The sequence below is a fragment of the Festucalex cinctus genome, chromosome 8, assembly GCF_051991245.1.
Source record: "Festucalex cinctus isolate MCC-2025b chromosome 8, RoL_Fcin_1.0, whole genome shotgun sequence".
NCBI lineage: Eukaryota > Metazoa > Chordata > Actinopteri > Syngnathiformes > Syngnathidae > Festucalex > Festucalex cinctus.
Window position 1 is genome coordinate 13,101,799 of NC_135418.1, and position 21,305 is coordinate 13,123,103.

The 21,305-nt window shown below is 37.4% G+C and overlaps 1 protein-coding gene across 3 annotated transcripts in view; it reads right to left on the minus strand.

Moving 5' to 3' along the window:
* slc2a9l2 (solute carrier family 2 member 9, like 2) overlaps positions 1-21,305 on the minus strand; it is an 84,657-nt gene that overhangs the window by 27,169 nt on the left and 36,183 nt on the right. For all 3 annotated transcript variants that reach the window (XM_077529254.1, XM_077529252.1, XM_077529255.1), the window contains 4 exons: positions 18,063-18,250; positions 16,004-16,114; positions 8,603-8,704; positions 8,148-8,223 (listed from right to left, as the gene is read on the minus strand). In XM_077529254.1, coding sequence (XP_077385380.1) covers positions 8,148-8,223; positions 8,603-8,704; positions 16,004-16,114; positions 18,063-18,250 — 477 coding nt within the window. The remainder of the gene's footprint in view (positions 1-8,147; positions 8,224-8,602; positions 8,705-16,003; positions 16,115-18,062; positions 18,251-21,305) is intronic.

Below are 21,305 nucleotides of genomic sequence, written 5' to 3' on the forward strand. Positions count from 1 at the left end.
ATTGTCGAGATTACCGTCTCTAATCGAGATGCCAAGGCCTTAGCGATAATTTTAATATCGGTATTAATTAGTGATATCGGTCGGTAACTTGACGGGAGGGTAGGGTCTTTTTCTGGCTTTAATAAAAGTTTAATTGCTGCTATATTCATATCTTGACGTATATCACCTTTACTTTTAATTTCAGTTACTACTCTTAGAAATAATGGAGCAAACATTAACCAGAAATGTTTAAAAAATATAGCCGGAAAGCCGTCTGGACCAGGTGCTCTGCCATTAGGCATACTGTCTAAAGCACGATACAACTCATCTATAGTAAGCGGGGTATCGAGAATATCTTTATGTTCAATAGATAACTGAGGTATATTTAAGCTGTTTAGGAATTCCTCAATATATTCAGGGTTAGGTCTATTAATTTCTGTGTATAGATTTCGATAATAGTTATAAAAAATATGGTTAATTTCTTCTGGTGATTGTGTGCATTCACCATTTATATCTTTAATAGCCGTTATAAGAGATTTTTCCCGATTCCGTTGAAGTTGATTTGCCAGGAATTTACCTGATTTATTATTATGTTCAAAATTATTATATCTCAACTGTTGTATTATAAACTCTGTCTTTTTAGATAACATGTTATCTAACTGTATTTTTATATTCTGTAGTTCTATCCATATTTGATTATTTGGGTTTAATACATATTCATCCGTTAGTTGTTTAATTTTATCTTCCAGGTATTTTTCTAATTTTTGATCCTGTTTCTTTTTATAAGTTGAATATGATATAATTTTCCCTCTAATTACCGCTTTCCCTGCTTCCCAGAGAAGAGATGGAGATATATTTGGAGAGTCATTTATTTCCAAAAAATCTGCCCACTCCCTTCTAATAATTTTATCAAACTCTACGTCTTTCAGTAATGAGATGTTAAAACGCCATATCGGGGGAGGTTTAAAGGTAGAGTCAATTTGTAGAGTGAGGGAGACTGGTGCATGATCACTTATAATTATAGAATGTATTTTTATAGCAGTTTTATCAACAATAGAATTATTTGTAAGGAAAAAATCAATTCTTGAGAATGATCGGTGCACAGCAGAGAAGAAAGTAAATTCCTTCTTAGTTGGGTTTTGAAGTCTCCAGCCATCGCTGAGGCCAAAATCCTCCATATATTCATCTATTACTTTAGCGGATCGTAATCGCCTTGTATATATCGTATTATTAGAACGATCTATTAACGGGTTCAAGACCGTGTTAAAATCACCTCCAATAATAATAGTAGAATTTGTTGATAAATCGAGTAACCGAGAGAAAAATTCATGGAAAAAATCATGGTCATCATTATTTGGGGCATATAAATTACCAATTGTATATACTTTATTAAATATAGTTACCTGGATAATAATATATCGGCCCTCTAAATCTGTTACTATATTATTTAGAGTAAAGAATAAATTCTTATGTATAAGTATAGAGACACCTCTTTGTCTACTATTATAGGAGGCAGAGTAAACTTGACTAAAATTTTTATCTATAAATAATTTTTCTTCTGATTTTTGTAAGTGGGTTTCTTGTAGGAGACAAATATCTGCCTTAAATTTTGAGAGATGGTCTAAAATTTTTATTCTTTTTGCCTGGGAGCGAGCGCCACACACATTCCAGGAGACCAGAACTAATTTCTGCATACAAGCAATATAGACTCAGTCTTATGTATACATCTATATAAGCTGCTTATTAATATTAACATATTGTAGGATAGCAAAAGAGTAATTAGGCAATTTATATAATTTATATAAAGAGAGAGATAGCAAGTAGATAAGTATAATAGTGAAGAAACGTGGGGGGAAGTGAATTCCCATCGCGAGGAATTCCCATCGCGAGATGCTGTGACTATCGCGTGACCGGTAGCGAGACTGGGAAAATCTAACATGGCGGCGCTCTGTTGCTAAAATAGAATTAGCTTTATATTTCTAATTAAACCCGAATTTAATGATTAGATAAATTCGATTTTTTTCTTTTCTAAGAAAGATCGGAAATATTATCCAGTGTGGACGACCTCGAACGTTTTATTGACGATCATTTTTATAGCTGCGCGATGGATGAGCCGGCGGCTAGTCGGGATAATCCTTCGAAAAAAAAAAGGAAAAATGACTCGTCAACAGACACGGACGATTTAGCAACCGCCGACGTATCGGTGAGTATGCTGGATTCCATAAATAAAAAACTTGACGTCCTCTGTCTTATCCGCGAGGACGTCAAAGAATTAAAGGCAAGTTTGGAATTCGTTAGCCAACAGGTAAGCGATCTCCAATGCGATAACTCCGAGCTACGCTCCTCTCTCGTCGCTGTCACAGCCGAGTTGGAGACGATTAAAAAGGAAAATAAAATGCTAAAGGAAACGGTCTTAGATGTTCAATCCCGTAGTATGCGGGAAAATCTAATATTCTCAGGTATATCCGAAAATTCTCCAGATAATCCAGAGGGTGAGATAAAAAAATTCATGACATCATCGCTAAAGATCCCACAGGAGACGGTAAATAATATCTCTTTTCACCGTGTACACCGGCTCGGAGCTCGTAAGGGCAATAAGCCCCGTCCTATTATTGCTAAGTTCGAACATTTTAAACATAAAGAATTGGTAAAAAGTAAAGGACGGGAGCTCAAAGGGACATCTTTCGGGATGAATGATCAATTCCCAAGAGAGATAAACGAGCGGCGAAAAGTACTGTTTCCTATCATGAAACAAAATAGACAGGAGGGTAAACGGACTTCGATGGTCGTTGATAAATTATATATCGACGGCCAGCTATTCCGAAACCCAACCTCGACCCCTTGGCTGTTCTAACTGACAATTGGTAGAGCCGAGCATTGTGTGATTATTTGACGTAGGTATATGTATATGTATGTGTATGTATATGTGTATATATGTATATATATGTATATGTATATGTATGTATATGTATGGATAATGGGTTACGAAATAGAATATGAATTTATATTATGCATAGGCTATATAGTAATAATAATAATAATAATAATAATAATAATAGAAATATATTCTTAAAAAAAATAAATTAATAATAATAATAATAATCTCGCTTAGGTCACCATTTACTGGTGTATTGTTATGTTGAATCCCCCACAGATTTCCTTCACACTCACTTCCCCCCACGTTTCTTCACTATTATACTTATCTACTTGCTATCTCTCTCTTTATATAAATTATATAAATTGCCTAATTACTCTTTTGCTATCCTACAATATGTAGTAGTGGATTATTCTAATAAATCTGGCATAACTGCAGTAGGCACCCATCCGTCCATTTAATGTACCACTTAATTAGGGTCATAGTTGTGCTCCTACCCCAGCTGACTTTGGGCGTTAGGTGGTGCATGTAAACCCTGAAATGGTCGCCAGCCAATTGCATCCCATGGATGTCACGGCTATTCAATTTTCATCTGATTGTGTGTGACTCAGCCATTACCAATTCATTCTTTTTCTGGTGTTTCTGGATGATAATTTTGTGTGTCTACTTTTGGAAGAGTTGCTGTCATGTTGACGGTCCTTCAGTGAGGTGCGAAGCTTGTGAGATGCCAGGGGCAAATGTCCGTTTTTTATGCCCCCGAAAAATATTTTGTTGATGGGGAGGGGAGGCGAAGTTTGCGTAAAGAACTCTTTGAGCTTGATGCCCCTTCTACGTAACAAACAACCAATGCCAATATGAATGCCTGGGGCCGCCGCCCAATTGCCGCTCCTTCCCGCACGCCCCTGAGGCCCCCCATTTGTAAATAAATTGCATCGCCGTGGTTGTAAGGAGCTGGAATCTTTTGCAAATGGTCTCGTAGTCCACCCCAGATGGTCGGGCTTGTCATTAACCTCTTCTTCATGTGCTCGGGTAGCTCCTTTGCTCTCGGCATTGTTGATTTGCATGGAACCACAGTGGGTTTGTTTGCTTTCCTCTCTCTTTTAATTAGTGCAGGCCAAATCCTTTCCCTAGGATGTCTCATTTCACTGGTTTGCTTAAATGATCAAATAAGCACCCAAATGCTTAACCTGTGTATTTTGTGGATGAGTCACCTTTGGCAGCAATAATCGTACTTGTAGCTCATCATAATTTCCCTGACAAATAAGCATATTTGTAAGAATGCTAGAAATGTGTCCTGGCATACAGTACTGTATATGACTCTACTCTATACGAGCACGAGATTGTGATTGCATTGAATGTGGTCTTCGGCTGAGGAAGAAAACTGGGCCACCCGAGAACTCATAACTCTGAATTGATTTGCATACATTGTGACAATACGGTTGGAGTACTGGCACATGTGTTGATGACACCCAATCACCTCTTAAATGGGCAACGCCACAATAGAAAATTAATTATCATCAATGTGATATGACTGGAATGGAACGAGAGCATATGGAGAGCAAAACAAATGTGCATGAAAGGCATCCAAAAATGGCAATATGGAGGAAGATCATGCTGCAGGTGTGCAGAAAGCATTGCAATCTGCTCAGTTTGGATGTCCTTTCAGTATTGAGAAGGAATGGGTGGGGGGCAAAAAACCTTACAGACGAATGCACCATTTCTCGGGATGTTCGATACTAGGGGTGTGAATTGCCGAGTACCTGACGATTCGATCCGTATCACGATTCATAGGTCACGATTCGATTCGATACCGATTAATCCCGATATGAATTTACAAGTCGATTGTTGCGACTTTTTACTCAAATTTAGAAAATACCATTCAGTAAACTTGTACATGCACACTGTAAGATTTGTATGAAAATGTATTATTTATTGATCTCAAACTTCAGTGTTATAACTGTGAGCCACTGTATTTAACAAACAGGTTGTAACCTTTTTCATGTTAGAACAGCATTGAAATAAAATATTAAGGCTTAATGTTCCATTAATATAACATTATTCCATGCATAAGGTGTGAAAGTTAGACGTTTTGTTGAATATTTTTTCATCAAAAATGGATGTTAGAAAATCGATTCGGCTGCCTATTGAATCGATTCGAGAATTGCGTGCTGTAGAATCGTGATATATTGCTGAATCGATTTTTTTTAACACCCCTATTCGATACCACTTTTTATCAGACCGATACCGATACTCAGACCCTCAGTACTCACCGATACCGATACCAACTGCCGATACCAGTATTACTTTTTGATAAATAAAAAAAATCACTAAAAGATATTTTTAAACAAATATATTTCCTTTAATTTTGACAAAAAAAACAGCACAGTCACTCTTCAATAGTCTTAACGCTCAAAATAAAACACAAAAATTCTCTTTTAGTTTAAGTTTCACAATTTTGAAGTATTTCCAAACCGGTGAAGTTTTGGTGAAAAACTGCTGCAAGCTAGCGCCAGTTACAGGCAAGGAGGACTCACTTAACGTCTTCCCCCTCTGCCATCAGTCGCTTGTACTCGTCTGCGTCATGAGTACTCGAGTACTTGAAAAAAGGCTGGTATCGGCCCGATACCGATACCTGGTATCGGTACTCGCCCATCCCTAACCATTTCCTTATTGAATGTGAACAGCGAGAGACACTTCATTGCATTTTTATCTGGTAAAGATGTTTGTGCCCCCCCCAAGACGAGACGGAAGACGACATTTTTATCCGTTGCCTTGATTAGTCAAAACAAACGTGCAAAGATGCCACATCGTCCAATCACCTCGAAGTATTGTACAGCAAGTCTCTCCTTTCCCGAACGGATCTGCCGAGTGAAGTTCCAGATTGATAATGTGAAGAACTCCCTTGAGTGAATCACAATTATCATTCTGGCTTGTGAGATTAGCGTACTGATTAATTTGAAATCAAAATGTATTATGTTTGGGTATCCAGCGCATCGTTGCAAGTTGTATGGGAGTGGAACAGTTTTCCTTGCCACACTTGACCGCGGCACAGCACGCACACAAGCACGTTTATGTCCATTCTAGTCCGTTTTTTTTTTTTTTTTTTACATTTTTACATTTATGGGATGTAACTGAATACAGACATCCCACAAATGAAAAAAAAACAAAAAAAAACACTGTCTTCGAGAGCCACAATCCAGCCTGTTTTCCATGTTTCTAGGTTGTACAAAAACTGCATCATGGTGCACCAAGAGCTTCAGTCATGCCCTAAAACGTATGACCTCCAAACCATTTTATTTTTATTTTTTCAGTTGTCACCATAGAGACAGCTGAACAAATGACTGGCTCCGAGGGCCTATATGAGTCCAAGTGAGAGCCCCCAGCAGTGAGAGGACCCAATTAACTCACTTCCCTCAAACTGGACCCTCAGTCACTAACAGCTGAATGTGGCGCACTTCATCAAGGTGCAGGCCTGGGATAAATCAACTGACAGGAATAAAACACACTTCCAAACTTTTAAATGCCATTTCTTTTGTCATTCCTATAAGGGTACATATTGACGTTTATGGGAAAGTTTAACATTTTATTTAGTGTCCAAAGTTGAAAACTGAAAAGATCAAATGTTTAGACCTGAACAAAAATTTCAGGAAGTCTTCAACATATATCATGAGAAAAATCAACAACTTCATCACAGCAGGGTTAGGAATGCAAGCAAAAAATGTTGGGTCTCTTGACAAAAGTAAAGTACCGTATTTTCCGCACTATAAGGCATTATAAGGCGCACCTTCAATGAATGACATATTTTAAAGGTTTTTCCATATATGGCGCTACAGTAGAGGCTGGGGTTACGTTATGCATCCATTAGATGGTGCTGCGCTGAAGGGAATGTCAACAAAACAGTCAGATAGGTTAGTCAAACTTTATTAATAATTTACAAACCAGCTTTCTGACAACTCCATTCACTCCCAAAATGAATAAACAGCTGTTTTATTATTTTCTCTGAGGTAAAGTGTTAGTATTAGCTAGCGATCCAAGATGGTGGGATCTTCTGCGCATGTGCGTCACCGATCGCGCAGGGTCACCGATAGCGTCTTGACAGCGAGACCTGTTGCGGCTCAATATTGATCCATATATAAGGCGCACTGGATTATAAGGCGCATGGTCAGCTTTCGAAAAAAATTTGAAGGCTTTTAGATGCGCCTTATAGTGCGGAAAATACGGTAGTAGTAATATTTAATTTCAAGAGTCAAATGTGCATTACTGGCAGATTAATATACCTACTAAATTGTTAAATTGTTGGTTATGGTTACAGTTGTTTGTTTTTCTTATTATTCTTGTCTCCTTGAAAAGAAGAAGAGGAAGAAAAAGAAGACGACGCAACAGTAGCTATGGCAACTAACTTTCAGTTTGCACAACACCAATTTACATACAAGTGCATTATTCCACCAGGATTCTTCTTTTGACTACAATGCGACAGGATTCTGCTTAAGGTAAGCAATTTAAGAAAAAAAAAAAAAAAGTCAACTTCTCTTCGTGGAAATTCACTGGACAGGAGTGCTTGGAAATGCATCACCCGCAAAAAGTGAGGGAAGACTATACTATACTTGCAATTATGAAATGAAAAAAAGAAAAAGTGTTTATGGTGGCTTATTGAACCCATATAAAAAAAATCTAATCTCCCAGATTGACTCAACATTATTATCGCATGACAAAAACAGCCGGCATATCTCACCAGTGAGGATTAATGTCAAACAATCAGCAAATGCAGTGCAGTATGGAATGCTAAATTTGGATCAAAGAACGATCTTTCCTGCCATATCTTTGTGTTATTATTTGATTTTCAGAAATATATGGCCCAGTATTACCACTCTGGAGGACTTCACAGTGATTGTGGCTCATCCTTCATCTGTTCAATAGCTCAAAGTACTATTGAGATCGTCCCTTGTGTGAATATTAATATCATAAGCAGTAGAGGGCTTAATTTGTTCCAACGTGCTCTGAATCTCTACTGTGAAGATGACATTAGACAGAATCTCTCTGCCCCTTTGAATTGCACCTGTCCAATGCATAAAAACCATACAATGTCAAGTGGAGCTGTGCTTACTGCAAGTGTGTGCGTGAAGCTTAAAAACCTGGCGCTCATTCCATTTTCCAATTTGAGTAAGAATTAATCCAGACTTGGCCAACTCATGCTGAGCATCCAATAAATAACTGGGGAAGCTGTACATTTTTGAAATCACGTCATTTCAAAGTAAGACGAGGCGAGATTATAAAACACACAAAAAAAAATTACCTGGCCCGGAGCAGAAGGACGCAATCACTGCCAGGATGCAGATATAACTGAGGTAAGGCATCCATGACACGCTGTCCTAGGAAGAGAAGGGGAAGGTGGTGCCACTGTAAGCATTCATTCAGCAACTGAAAATCTTAACTACCTTTACTTTTCCATTGATAACATTCACTACTGCTTGAACAGGACTTATTTGTTATTTAACCACTGTTCTGAATGATACAATTGTGCAACTTTGTCTTCAATGTTGATTATAGTGTCCCAGCGGATTATTTCATTTTATTTTATGTTGGTTTCATAAGATGAAGTTGTACAATGGAGGCTTTCTTACAGAAAGTATGACATACGTCGAAAGGTTTGCACTTCTTTCAAACAGTGAGTCTTATTTATTCCCAAAGTTACAGAGTATACTGGGACACGACTACAGGGTGAGGAGGTCAGTTAGAAAAGATCCTTACTTGAAAATTGAGGAACACTGTGAGCAGACTGAAAAACACCGCCATGGCGCTGAAGCCAAATATGAGTAGAGGTTTTCGCCCGATTCGTTCTATCACTAAACCCTGAAAAGAGGACAAAGACAGTGTTGTATCAGAAGCGTTTCTAAGTGTAACAAGTTCCGTGATAAATTCATTTGCTATGATGTTAAAATATAAAAACTGAACCCTCCTACATTTAGAATTCTGTGTGTTATAAAAGCTAGGATAAATATTTAAAATATAGGATGTAAGATCTCAAGCAGCACCACATTATGGTCAAGCTTGCCTCTGTACTGTCCTAGATAAATGTCCTAAATGCTGTTCTGGCTTAATTAGCATGGCAACAACTGAACGTTGAGCAAAGTTGTTCATTATAACTGTTTATATACGTATGTTAACTGTGTAATCGCTCAGACAAACTGCATGTCATTCGACAAATATTGTTGTGGTAATGGTTTAACTCAGGGGTCTGCAACCCACGGCTCTAAAGCCAACTGTGGCTTGAGAGCCCCTCTCCTGTGGCTCTCTGTGGAGCTCGAACAACATTAGTAGAAATTAATCTTTTTTTACATATGAATTTTTAGTTTTCAGATAAACTATTATTTAAATTAAATACTGATTAAATAAAAATGAATAATTAAATCTTCAAAAAATGTCAGAGTCCAAATTATGTTGTCTGAAAAAGAGAGGCGAAAGGTAGATGAAAAAGTTTTCAAAATGTCCAAAAAGTGCTAATAAAATGTCTGTGAAATTGGCACAAAAAAATTCATAATTGACTTTAAAAACAAAAAATGGGACAGAAAAGAAAATTTTCAAAAAGTAACCATAAAATGTCCAAAAACAAAAGAAGAAAGGCATAAAATTACGATTAAATAAATATATTTGGAATTACAAAAATAAATAAATAAACAAAAAATAAATAAATACAATTGATTTAAAAAAAAAAAAAAAAAAAAGGCAGAAAAGAAAACATTCAAAAAGTAACAAAATGTAATAAAATGTCCAAAAACAAAAGAAGAAATCTTAAAAATGACTATAAATGGTTCACAAAATTGCCAAAAATGTCAGAAAATTGTTCACAAAAAGATGTAAAAAATGTCCAAAGATGTAAGACGACAGGCAGGAAATGATATGTCCATAAAATTGCAAAACTTACAGAAATTTGAAAGAAAGGCAGAAAAGTCTTTACACAAAAAAAAGTATGTAAAATGAAGTATGAAAGTTTACCAGAAAAAAAATCCCAAAATGGAATACTAAAGGTAGAAGAAAATGATCTCTATTGGATGCTGCATATTTTTCTATTGTGGTGCAGCTCTAATTAGCTCTTGGGCCCTCTGTACATTAGACTTATTAACACTAACACACACTTTCGCTGACAATGCTCAAATGTTTTGCGGCTCGTTGTAGATTTTTTTGTTATTCCTTTATTTGTTTATTTTAACAGTAAAGGTTGCTGACCCCTGGTCTAACTCAATGCTCAATGTAAAACATGTATCAGTCAATGCATGGGGATGTCAAACGTGTTTGAGAAAGTTTTATTGGGACACATTGTGCATGAGATGAAGGCTGCATTTTGTTGAAGCCTTCACTGAGGAAAGAAAAGAAAAAAAATCTAGATTGTGGATGCATCCTTTTTTTTTTTTTTTTTCAAAGGTAGCCTTAGAGGTAGGTGGAGGGGGCGTTAAGGTATTCAGGGTGCGAAGTGTGACCTCGCTGGTCAGATTTCATGATGAGGCTGTGGATAAGGTCATTGCTGTTTGTACAATATTGTATGTATCCCACCAGCTCAGCAGAGGCAAGTAGAAAGAGAATGGGACGTATTTCGCTCCTGTGTGTGCGTGTGCGCGCTTGCGTGTGCGTGTCGCACTTGCCCTGAAAGCACAGGACATCTCTCTACTAGACATCTCTGCAACGGCACACACATACACAACATCATCAGCAATGCTGCATCTCATTAAAAATCTTAAGAGTGTAAATTAATATATATATTATATATATATATATCCATCCATCCATCCATTTTCTTGACCGCTTATTCCTCACAAGGGTCGCGGGGGGTGCTGGCGCCTATCTCAGCTGGCTCTGGGCAGTAGGCAGGGGACACCCCGGACTGGTTGCCAGCCAATCGCAGGGCACACAGAGACGAACAACCATCCACACTCACAAGCACACCTAGGGACAATTCGGAGTGCCCAATTAACCTGCCATGCAAGTCTTTGGAATGTGGGAGGGGACCGGAGTACCCGGAGAAGACCCACGCGGGCACGGGGAGAACATGCAAACTCCATCCAGGAAGGCCGGAGCCTGGACTCGAACCGGAGTCCTCAGAACTGGGAGGCGGACGTGCTAACCACTCATTCACCATGCCGCCCCATCATTATTATTATTATCATTATTATTATTACTTACTTACTTAGTGCTCGAGTAACGTCAGATTTCCTTTTTTTTTTTTTTTTTTTTGTTACGTCAGATTTCCGTTCTTATGCTAGCGATGTAACCCGAATTTTCCCCATTAAAGTCAATATTTACATCAAAATAATTTGCATAAAAAAAAATCTAAAATGCATGCCGCCTCTCTCTCTCTCTCTCTCTCTCTCTCGCTCTCTCTCTCTCTCTCTCTCTCTCTCTCTCTCTCTCTCTCTCTCTCTCTCTCTCTCTATATATATATATATATATATATATATATATATATTACGTACTTAAATTTAAATTACTTAATTTAAAGTACTTAAATTCACAGTTGTCACGCCGCCACCGGTGTGACGGTCCAGGCTTTTATTTTTGTGTCCATGTCCGTGTTATTTTGAAAATCCTAACTCTCCTCTCACCCCAGGTCACTTTCCCTTCCTGCCGCTCCATAATTACCGGTCCCGCCCATGATTACTAACACCTGCCACCAATCAAGACTCACAATAAAAGCCATCTGCATTCTCCCCTCAGTGCCGAAGTGTCACAGTTCAGTGCATGGAAGCGTCCCACAGTCCTCATGACCTTGTTCACGTTCACGTTGACTTGTCTTTTTGCCTTGTTTTTGTGCTTTTTTCCTCCCCAGTGGAGCGCCTTCAGTTACCCCTTTTACCTTGTGCCCCTTTTCCTCCCTAGCGGAGCGCTTTTCGTTGTCCCCAGTACCTTTTGCCTGTTTTTTCCTCCCTCGTGGAGCGCTTTTAGTTCTCCACTTTTTTGACTCCCCGTTCTCCTCTCAGTTTGAGAGGAGACAGCTGTTGGCTGGAAATAAACCTGTTGCCTTGGTGGCCTACCTTACTCCTACGTCTGAGTCCTACCTTACCTCGCCTTGGCAACAGTAAACTTTAATTATTTCTTGTCTAGAAACAAAGCTAAATTGATTAAAGAAAAAAGCGCTGCTGTAATGTAATTTTGAGAATATTTATTGTGCAGACCTCAAAAGTCAAAGCTCAGAACTCAATTGTAAAAAAAAAAAAAAGATATTAGTATAAAACTACTTTTAAGCTAATGGACCACTCCTCCTGGATGATGTTCATCGTAATGGAAGTTAATTCGTTTTTGGTTCAGTTTTGTGATTAGGCCTATGATTTTTACTCCATACACTTTTACTTCATGCATTTTCTGCAATTAAATGTTCAAAGTAGGATGTTCTCCGCTTTAATGAGGTACCTACCAGACATTTGTGAAAAGTGTAATCGATCACCCAAGCATGTTAAACGCGCTAGCTGTGTCAATCTTAGGCTAGCTTAGCATTTAGCATGGCTGCTCCGTCTTTTCTCGTCATCCCTTCATGAGTATGACACTTGTCATATATGAATTTCATTTACCGCCATGATGATTACTGACTTAGGGAGAGACTCTACAACATGTTTGAGTACACTAACTAGCCAGCCAAAGTTGCTGCTAGCTAAGCACTGCTACGTAAGTAGTACAGATCTCCTCGAGCTCTGTCTTGGTAGATGACGTGAGTCCAGTGAAGCTTTATAGGCCGTCTAAGCGGTTCTGGTTCTTCTTCTTTTCTTTCTTTCTTTTGATATTTGTCTCAGCGTTTGATTCTCTGTTTTGCTACTCAGTGTGGTAAAATGTATTGCAAAATGCAAATTTTGACCCTCAAACTGTGATGCAAAACTGCTTCTATTTTGAGCCTTGGAAACTAAAAGAACTTCTATGGTCCATGGGCAGAAAACAAGGGGAGGCTAATTGATATTTTTACTTCTACAGTACAGGTATATGACAAAGAAACTTAAACCCTTGATAATATACTGATAACAATGAACGGATTAAGCATTCTCCCGGAGCACGTCTCAGCTGCACTTCTTGGCAGAGTCAACAGAGGTCAAAGCTGTGACTTTAGCACTCACGGTTGACAGGACTAAAACGTCTCGTCATTATTCATCACATCAAGAAGCAGACGAGCCATTAAAGACAAGTAGCCACAGCTTGAGGCACCACTGGCCCTTCATGTGCTGTGGTTTCCGCACCATCCACAGATAAAGCCCTTGGGAGAGGTGCTGAGTGTGAAAATGCACTTTGTTTGGCCTTCACAGTCACACTGGCGACAATTAAACACAAAAGGCATTAAAAAAGGACATGGGAAAGTTTGTACACAGACATTTCCTGTACTGTAATGGATGTGTACATTTGAAGAAGTAACAGTTCATTTTTCACTTCCTTTTAGAGAAACTTACTGGACCAGATAACAAGCAGCAAACCATTAGCCACTAAAGAACATCAGTCACAACTATAACCAAACAAAACATTAGAAACAACAAGCAAGGAAAGATGAAAACAATATTTGATCAAATGTACAGTTATTGGAGAACTTTAAAAACCTTGTAAGAATAACAACAGACCAAGAGTGGGATGAGTTACAAAAGAAGGCCAGGAACTGATGGAGTGCCGGGTAAACACTGGATAAGTGAATATAGACCCAAGATTAAAAACAAGCTCACACAACAAAGAACAAAAATAGCGAACTGCTACAAATGCCATCAGGAAATCAATAGTGCATTGATAGGAAAGTTAGTGAAGCAAGAAAAGTCATCATAATTACAAAGAAGCACCACTTGTGGAAATGTTACAGCTCTGCAACTGGGCTATAACTCAGACAATGAAAAGTTGCAAGAGAAATAACAAAAAGTACATTGGCAGCCAATAAGCAGTGGTTTAAATGGGCTTGCCTTGTATTAGATTGAGCTAAAAAACAGAAATGGACTGGAACATGTTGTCTACTCATTACTCAAGCAATTGGCACAAGTGACTTAATTAAATGCTAAATTCAAACATGGCAAGACTTCTACTGCACGCCAAGGGCATAATTAAGTATTTACCTCAGGCAGTGGAATTTAGATGAGGCGTACCTTGAAAACATCTCAAAGCGGTGACATTTGACAGTTATGGCAAATTCCATTGTGGTAGAAACTAGGGATGGGCAAGTACCAATAGGTTACTGGTATCTGGCCGAAACCAGGACCCATTTCACGGTATCGGTACTCGCGACGAATATCGATACTGATATCGGCCCCCGCTCTTGTGGCCGTTTTTCCGTCAGGAACTAAAAGGCTGAAATGGTTATTTTGCATTTATTGATCGACACAGGGGGCTCCGGTAAGAGAGCACGAGTCTTCAGTTATACTCAACAATTTAATTAGCTCTGAAGTGCAGACAGATCTTTGTATTTTATATACTATATCGTTATTGACTACTGCACTGCGATGAGACGAATGACGAATGGAGAACGTGAAACAGGAAATGGGAATACAGAGTAACGTTTAACGATTCATCTCCACGAGTACTACGTAATTCACAGTCTTAGCACATTTTCAGCAATTATCTTTAAACACGTACGATATAAACAAATGTCTAAATTCACTTTACAAGGTCTTTTAGCTCATTTTCTTCAAAGCAAATAGGAATCCTTTGTGTGCTCATTAGAATATTTCTTTTTGGTCATCATTTTAGTTTGCATTCAATTTCACCCCAGCTACATATTTACTAACCTGGAGTGAGTAACTCCAAAGGTTCATTATGCACAATCTGGACAACTTGAAATCCATTAGCGTGTCTCCTGAATCACATTGAGCGCACTCATAAACAGGCTCACCAAGTAAAACCTCCTGCCATTGAAAGAAAGTGTGACAAAGCCCAATGAGTACCTAATGTTTTGCTGCATGTCAAGTGCAATCTCGATTACCCTGACAATATGACAAGAGATGGGTTGAGATTCAAGACCCTCCTGAAGGACACATTTGACCCTCCTGTTTTCTTCCATGGAAGGAAATGGATGAGAAGAAGGGTTTATGTGAAATGTCATTGTGCCTAGAGTTACGCGTAAAACATACCAAGTTTGTAACCTAAATGTTAGGTAAATTTACAGTATATGTGAAACATTGCAGAATTTGTTAGAAAACTTCAAGTATGTCTCTAAACAGTCTTTATTGTGTATGATGAAACACTTTGGTCTTTTTCTCATTGGGGTGTTGGCCAATTATAGCCCCTGTATAATGATTTAAATTGATAAACTTGCTATTGATTTTTTCTTCTTTAAGGTTGATCTGTTTTGTTGCTATATTAAGTCTAACCACTAATGCAAAAACAATTAAAAAAAGAATAACAAAGAGGCTCAATTATTCAGCATATGGTAAGTTAACTTTAACTAAGATTAAGACACGTAATCATCAATACCATTTATTATGCTCAAGCATATGTTTAATGACGTTTTGAATATTAAATAAAATGATTGCAAATGCAAGGCCTTTAAAAATGATACATATAAAAGTAACTTCAAGGTGATTTAAGATGGGGAAGTATGTTGAATCATTTCTGCGTATGCGTCAGCATTTTTCTTTTCGTCTGTTGCTCTTGCAGCGTCGGTTGTTGGTTCTTCCAGTACAGTTTCTTTCAGCCCCGTTAGATGGAAATGTCCCAACATTTTGGTCTTCCAAAGCTCATACTTGCTCTCATTTCCGACGAACGTCAGTCGAGGCAACCTGCTTGTCCCTCGTGGATCCATGATGCTAGTTAGCTCTTCTTGCTAATTAGCCATCCGTTAGCAGACTGTTCGACGCTACTTTCTAAACGGTGGATACTGACCAACTTTCCTTCCGAATGACTCCTGGGCCCATAACCTGTTAAGTTTTGGCAGCTTAACGATGCATTCGGATGAATGGATGACGGAAAGATTAAGTTTCTTTAGCCAAGTATAGCGTATTTATTGTGGAGCATAACAAAGCACGTCTGCACTCGTCAGCCTCCAGGCTCAAAGTAAAAAGAAGATAAAAGAAAAGTGTTCGAGCGCCTCACAGAGGCACAAGCGCAACATTACACTTCAACTGACACTGAGGACATAATCTCTCAACAGAAGTAAGTAACGCAACAACAAAAAGGTACGTTTGGCTGATTTAAAGTGGAAATACTCACAGAGACGATAGCAGACAAAGTCTCGATGCCTCCTGTGCTGAGGGTTATGTACGGGACAATATTTTCAGCAAAGCCTGCTTCTCGTAGGATCCCATTGGTGTAGTACCAGATCTGCAAAAAAGTGCATCATTGAAACTCAGTCTTGGCTTTGCACGGACACAAAAGATGCTAATTAAACTAATGCCTTGACCCTGTGGTCTGTAAATGGTTCACAAGTTTTCTAATCAGGCAAAAATTTAAAACTAACTTTCACAAAAACATGAGCTGTTTTCTTTCCTCATAAAAGAGCACCTCAGAAAACCATTACAATGCCTCAGTCTAAACCAGTGCTTCTCAATTATTTTCTGTCATGCCCCCCCAGTAAGAAGAAAACATCTCGCGCCCCCCCCCCCCCCCCCACCCGACTATAAATATTATCATTTGTCTATAAAACTGTTATAAGCACACCTCCGCATAACACTGTAACCGTAATAACGTATAAGAGAATTAAAAAAAGAAAGAAATATGGACCAACTTACAACAAAGAATTGCTTTACTAACTGTAACAGAAAAGATTTAAAGTGCATCTGAAATTCAAAAATAAAATTTAATCCTTAATTAAACTATAAACATTTTTTGACTGACCATGTCAAACCATATGACACGGAAAAATAAAATGACATAAAATCAATAAATAATAATGCATTCAAACTGATCACCAACATTAACTCAGAAGCACAATATTAAAAGAAAATAAATAAATAAAAAAATAACCTGCAAAACAAAAATACAAAATAATTTGTGCTGTTTATTTTATTTTTTTTTTTTTTGCTGTGTGCAAAGCGCGCATGCTCAGTGCAAACAAAACTCCTACACCACCAAGCGAATGCTCCCTGCGCACACTCTGCCAATGAGAGCGCCACTGCCCCCTATTGTAGTGGAGGGGCAATTGCACTTTATTCTAAGACAGTAAAAAAAATACATAAATAAAAATATAAAAAATAAAAAAGCATGTTCCCCGAGGTCAAACGCGCCCCCATTGACGAAGCCTCGCGCCCCCCTCAGGGGGCCCGCCCCACTATTTGAGAAGCACTGGTCTAAACTAAACTAAAGCCAGTATTCGCAATGGTTGCATGGGGCAACATGTCTGTCATTTTGAGCTTAGTTATCACGTGACATATGCAAAGAATGGACCAATGAAAATGTGCTCTTGCCAGAATTGTTTTTCAGATGAGTCTGAATAGAGAGGACATTTGCTGGTCAGGATTTGTTTGAAAGTTTTTTTTGTTTGTTTTTAACTTTCAGTTGTTATTGGAACTATGTCCGCATTTCACAACTAGTTTAAGTTTAATGATGATGTGTTCTTTTATTTCTTTTTTTTAAAAATTAAATTAATTATGTAAAATATCTTTAATTTTCAATTCAAGGAAGGTAGAACGAGCATTTGAGGCTAAGAGCCATGGCTTACTGTACATTCCAGCAGTTCCTTTATTCCTGTGCATGTTGCACAAATGTTAACGTTTGTTCAATGACAATTCTAAGGAAGTTTTCAAACCCTTTGGCTCACTTCAATGTTCACTTTCAAGTTAAAAAAAATAAATAAATAAGGAGGAGAACATCAATAATTCTGTCCTTGTTTTATTAGTTGCAAAACACAGTGTGACATCTTACCCCATGTGATGGGGTAACACCACATACTCATACTCTCAATTTGATTAATTATAACTGCACTGATGCAAAATGTGAACATGGCATGAATACAAAATATATACCTATGTCGCATCAATCCCTGGCCTGCCCTACTGAATCTACATCCACAGAACTGCAGTAAACTACGAATCAGATGAATCAATTAAATAAACCCATATTGACAATTATAGTTTAATACAGCTTTGCAGCTATATTGTGGTAGTAATTAGCTGACTGCTTATTTTTTAAAAATCAGACATTTTGATCACTTTTGGCAGTCAAATTTTAAAACGGTCACATTCATTTGAAACAACTACAATATACTTTGTGTCAAGTTGGGTTGAACTGTGTTATTTCAAGTATGCATGACAAAATTAAAGGTGTATCTTACAGCATTGAGGCCGCAGAGCTGATAGCTGCCCATGGTGACCATGACAGTGATGAGCTGCCAGCGAACCGCCCGACTCTTCAGTAGCTGTAAGACGGAGACCGTGTGCAGAGTTTCCTGAGCTCGTGCCTCGGCATGGACCTCTTCCAACTCAACAGAAACATCTTTTTTTCCAAGGAATCTCTGAAAGGCTGGTAAACACAGACAAAAGCACGCACAAAAAGTGTTAGAAAAACTAAAAAATATATAATAATTAAAACAATTACTCGTACATTACCCACTCTTTATTTAACTCATTTTCTCCCAATAACGTGTAAATGCGTTTTTTAATGTTTTAAGTGTCCCAAAGACGTATTTATACGGGGGGTTTTTTGTTTTGTTTTTTGTTTTTTTTATGCTAGAGCATACAGAAGTCTTTGATGCAGCCTCTCAACTGCGAAGAACGGTTGCAGAAATGGTAGTTATTACACAAACGGCCAGCAGGTGGCAGCAGAGCACAGGAGATCAACCAGGGCCATCTAGAAAAAAAAGCTAAATTACTTTGAATTTTGAATTTTAAAAAGATTTGTGAAAACTGATTAAACCTAGCTCTATTGTAATGCTAATTGCCACAGAACGGAAACAGATAGAAACATACTTTTTTTTCCTGATGAAAGAAGAGACTTGAATCTTTCTTTTGATAGGTTCCATGCTTTTATAGCAATTGAACACAATATTCTGTGGGCCTTGCAAAATCAGTCTAAATTCAGTAAACAGTCGGGAGCGAACGGGATTGCTTCTGTGAAACTGGCTGGGAGTGAATGAGTTAATCAGTTAAATTCTTTCATCCACATTTTTTTAGAAAAAACACAATGACCAATGACCACAATTACAAATAAGATAGACAGCTGAGAACAGTTTAAATGTTTGAAAAGTTTAATTGTGTTTGAAACAAATGTTTGCTTTGCCTTTTTTCAGCTTGCCACCTTTCTTTGAACTTGCAAGTGAAGCACTAGAGGGAATTTGTTGGCATTAACACAACATTTTCTTCACTTTAATAGTCATGACGTTAAAACCCAGTAGTGACAGGCGCTCAGGGTGTGTGCAGATTGAGGGCGCAACCTAGTTTGGGAATGTTTTCAAACAAAATTAGATCGCAAAAAAAAAAAAATAAATACACCATTCAATTGTTTAAGTAGAGATAAGATAAAGGCATTACAGTATAAATTTCTTCCAGTCAATAAGAAAAGAAAGGTCAATGATGAAAATAATGATTTAAAAGGTATAGTGTTACTCTTATCACCATATGGTTATAGTTCTGTAACGAGTGCCGTAAGTGCAATTCATATTCACGTAATTCTGAGTAAGCAGTGCTACTGCAAGCGCTATAGAAAAAGTTGCGTGTGTCTCAGAAATATTTGCGTTAAATCAAGTGTCCTTTTAAAACCATTTCAATATCAGCATGAAAGCCGTTGTAGTCCAAGACAAGATGGCGACGTGAAAAGAACACACGCTTCTAGACTAAGGAATTTTTGGATTATGTTTCAAGATGAAAGGACATTAGGGAGATAAAATATGACTTCAGAATGTAATGTAGGCAATGCAATACGAATAATGTCATCATAAGCTTTAACCACTTAGCAATTGAACAAGAATAATTTAGGAATTAAATTGTAAACTTATTGCACTGCCAGCAACAATATTTCAGGCAATAATCCTTAATGTTAATGAGTATCATTAAAAAAATAAAATAAAATAAAATAAATCTACCAGTTCAGACCTTCCGTTCTTCTCCAATGCTGTGATGATTATCAAAGCAGTTCTGTCAAAGTCATTTTGGATCTAGTGAACATTACCACACTAAGAGGTGACTCTTTGTAATGGGTCAAATTATTGTTAATTAAAACTAATGTCATAACTCAAACTGGGAGAGGGGATACTTTGAAATGAAACAATATGAGAAAAAAATTATTTTTTAAACTACAGCTCATGTTAAGAAAACTTACTTTAATTGTAGTTATAGCAAGAAGTTCTTTCGGTTTCTTCTTTGTCGGTAGATATCATGCATGAGCGTTTGTGTTCATTTTAAATGCATTTAATTCGGTATCGGTGTACATCCATACAGGAGAAGGAAGGTCAAACAGTCATTTGACAATTGTAGTTTACATTACTTTATTACTTAACAAAAAATAAATAAAATAATAATAATAATAATAATAATAATAATAATAATAAATTCATAGTAAAACTAAAATTAAGCACACAAAATAACCTGCTCTAATAACTATTTTTAACAACGTATTATTATTATTATTATTATTATTATTATTATTATTATTATTTATGTTTCCTTTATTTTCCATTGACATTTAAAACCTTTTTTCCCAAGGGAGACCTGGCCAAGAGGTGACAGAAATTCCAGTTGTAACACAATTAAGATGACATACATGTCAGTAAAAAGTTACACTTTAAGTACAATTTAAACACAATGTAATTAAATGAAATTAAAACCATTTGTTAAGAGCTCAAAAAATAATAATAAGAAAAAGTAACTATAATGAAAAATCTAAAACTACTGTTACTCTGGTCACGAAGGACTGCATTAGTAGCACGGGGGCCTGTTCAAAATGTAGCTCACCAGTGATAGGACATTATGATTTCCTAGGAATGCTGTAGCAGTGATTATTGGAAAATGCAAACATTTGCAAAGCATGTGAGTTGAATAATGATTTGTATTCACTTCTTACTTTGTTGTCATTGTTGATAATTGTGAGAAATAATTAACTTGACCATTGTAATTCACATTGATTAACACCGTAAAATGTTGTTATAATTGCTGCAGCTGCTGGCTTGTTAAAGTTTTATTTTAGTTGTTCACGCTGCATAACAAATAATTTTCCCATCACAATGATGATTTCGTAACATTGTTGTTTGAAGAGAAATGAACTTGCAAAAGGAAGAGTGAACGGTAGCGGAGAAGAAAGTTGTTCTACAATGTATTGTGGGTGGTGCCCCACCAATTTTGATCTAAAAACACGTGTGCACAACTCTTATCAACCTCTGTGACCTTTAAATGGAGGGCAGGACCACAGCACACATCCTACATGACGAGCAGCAAAACAGCATGCTGTTCCTGTCAGCTGCTGTGTGATGCTAACAGAACACTACAGGGTCACTGCTTAATATTTGTGCACTGCTGACAATGATTTCTGCTAAAGCTGTGATGCAACACAAGCAAGTAAGTAGTTATGGAGGACCAAAAATGCC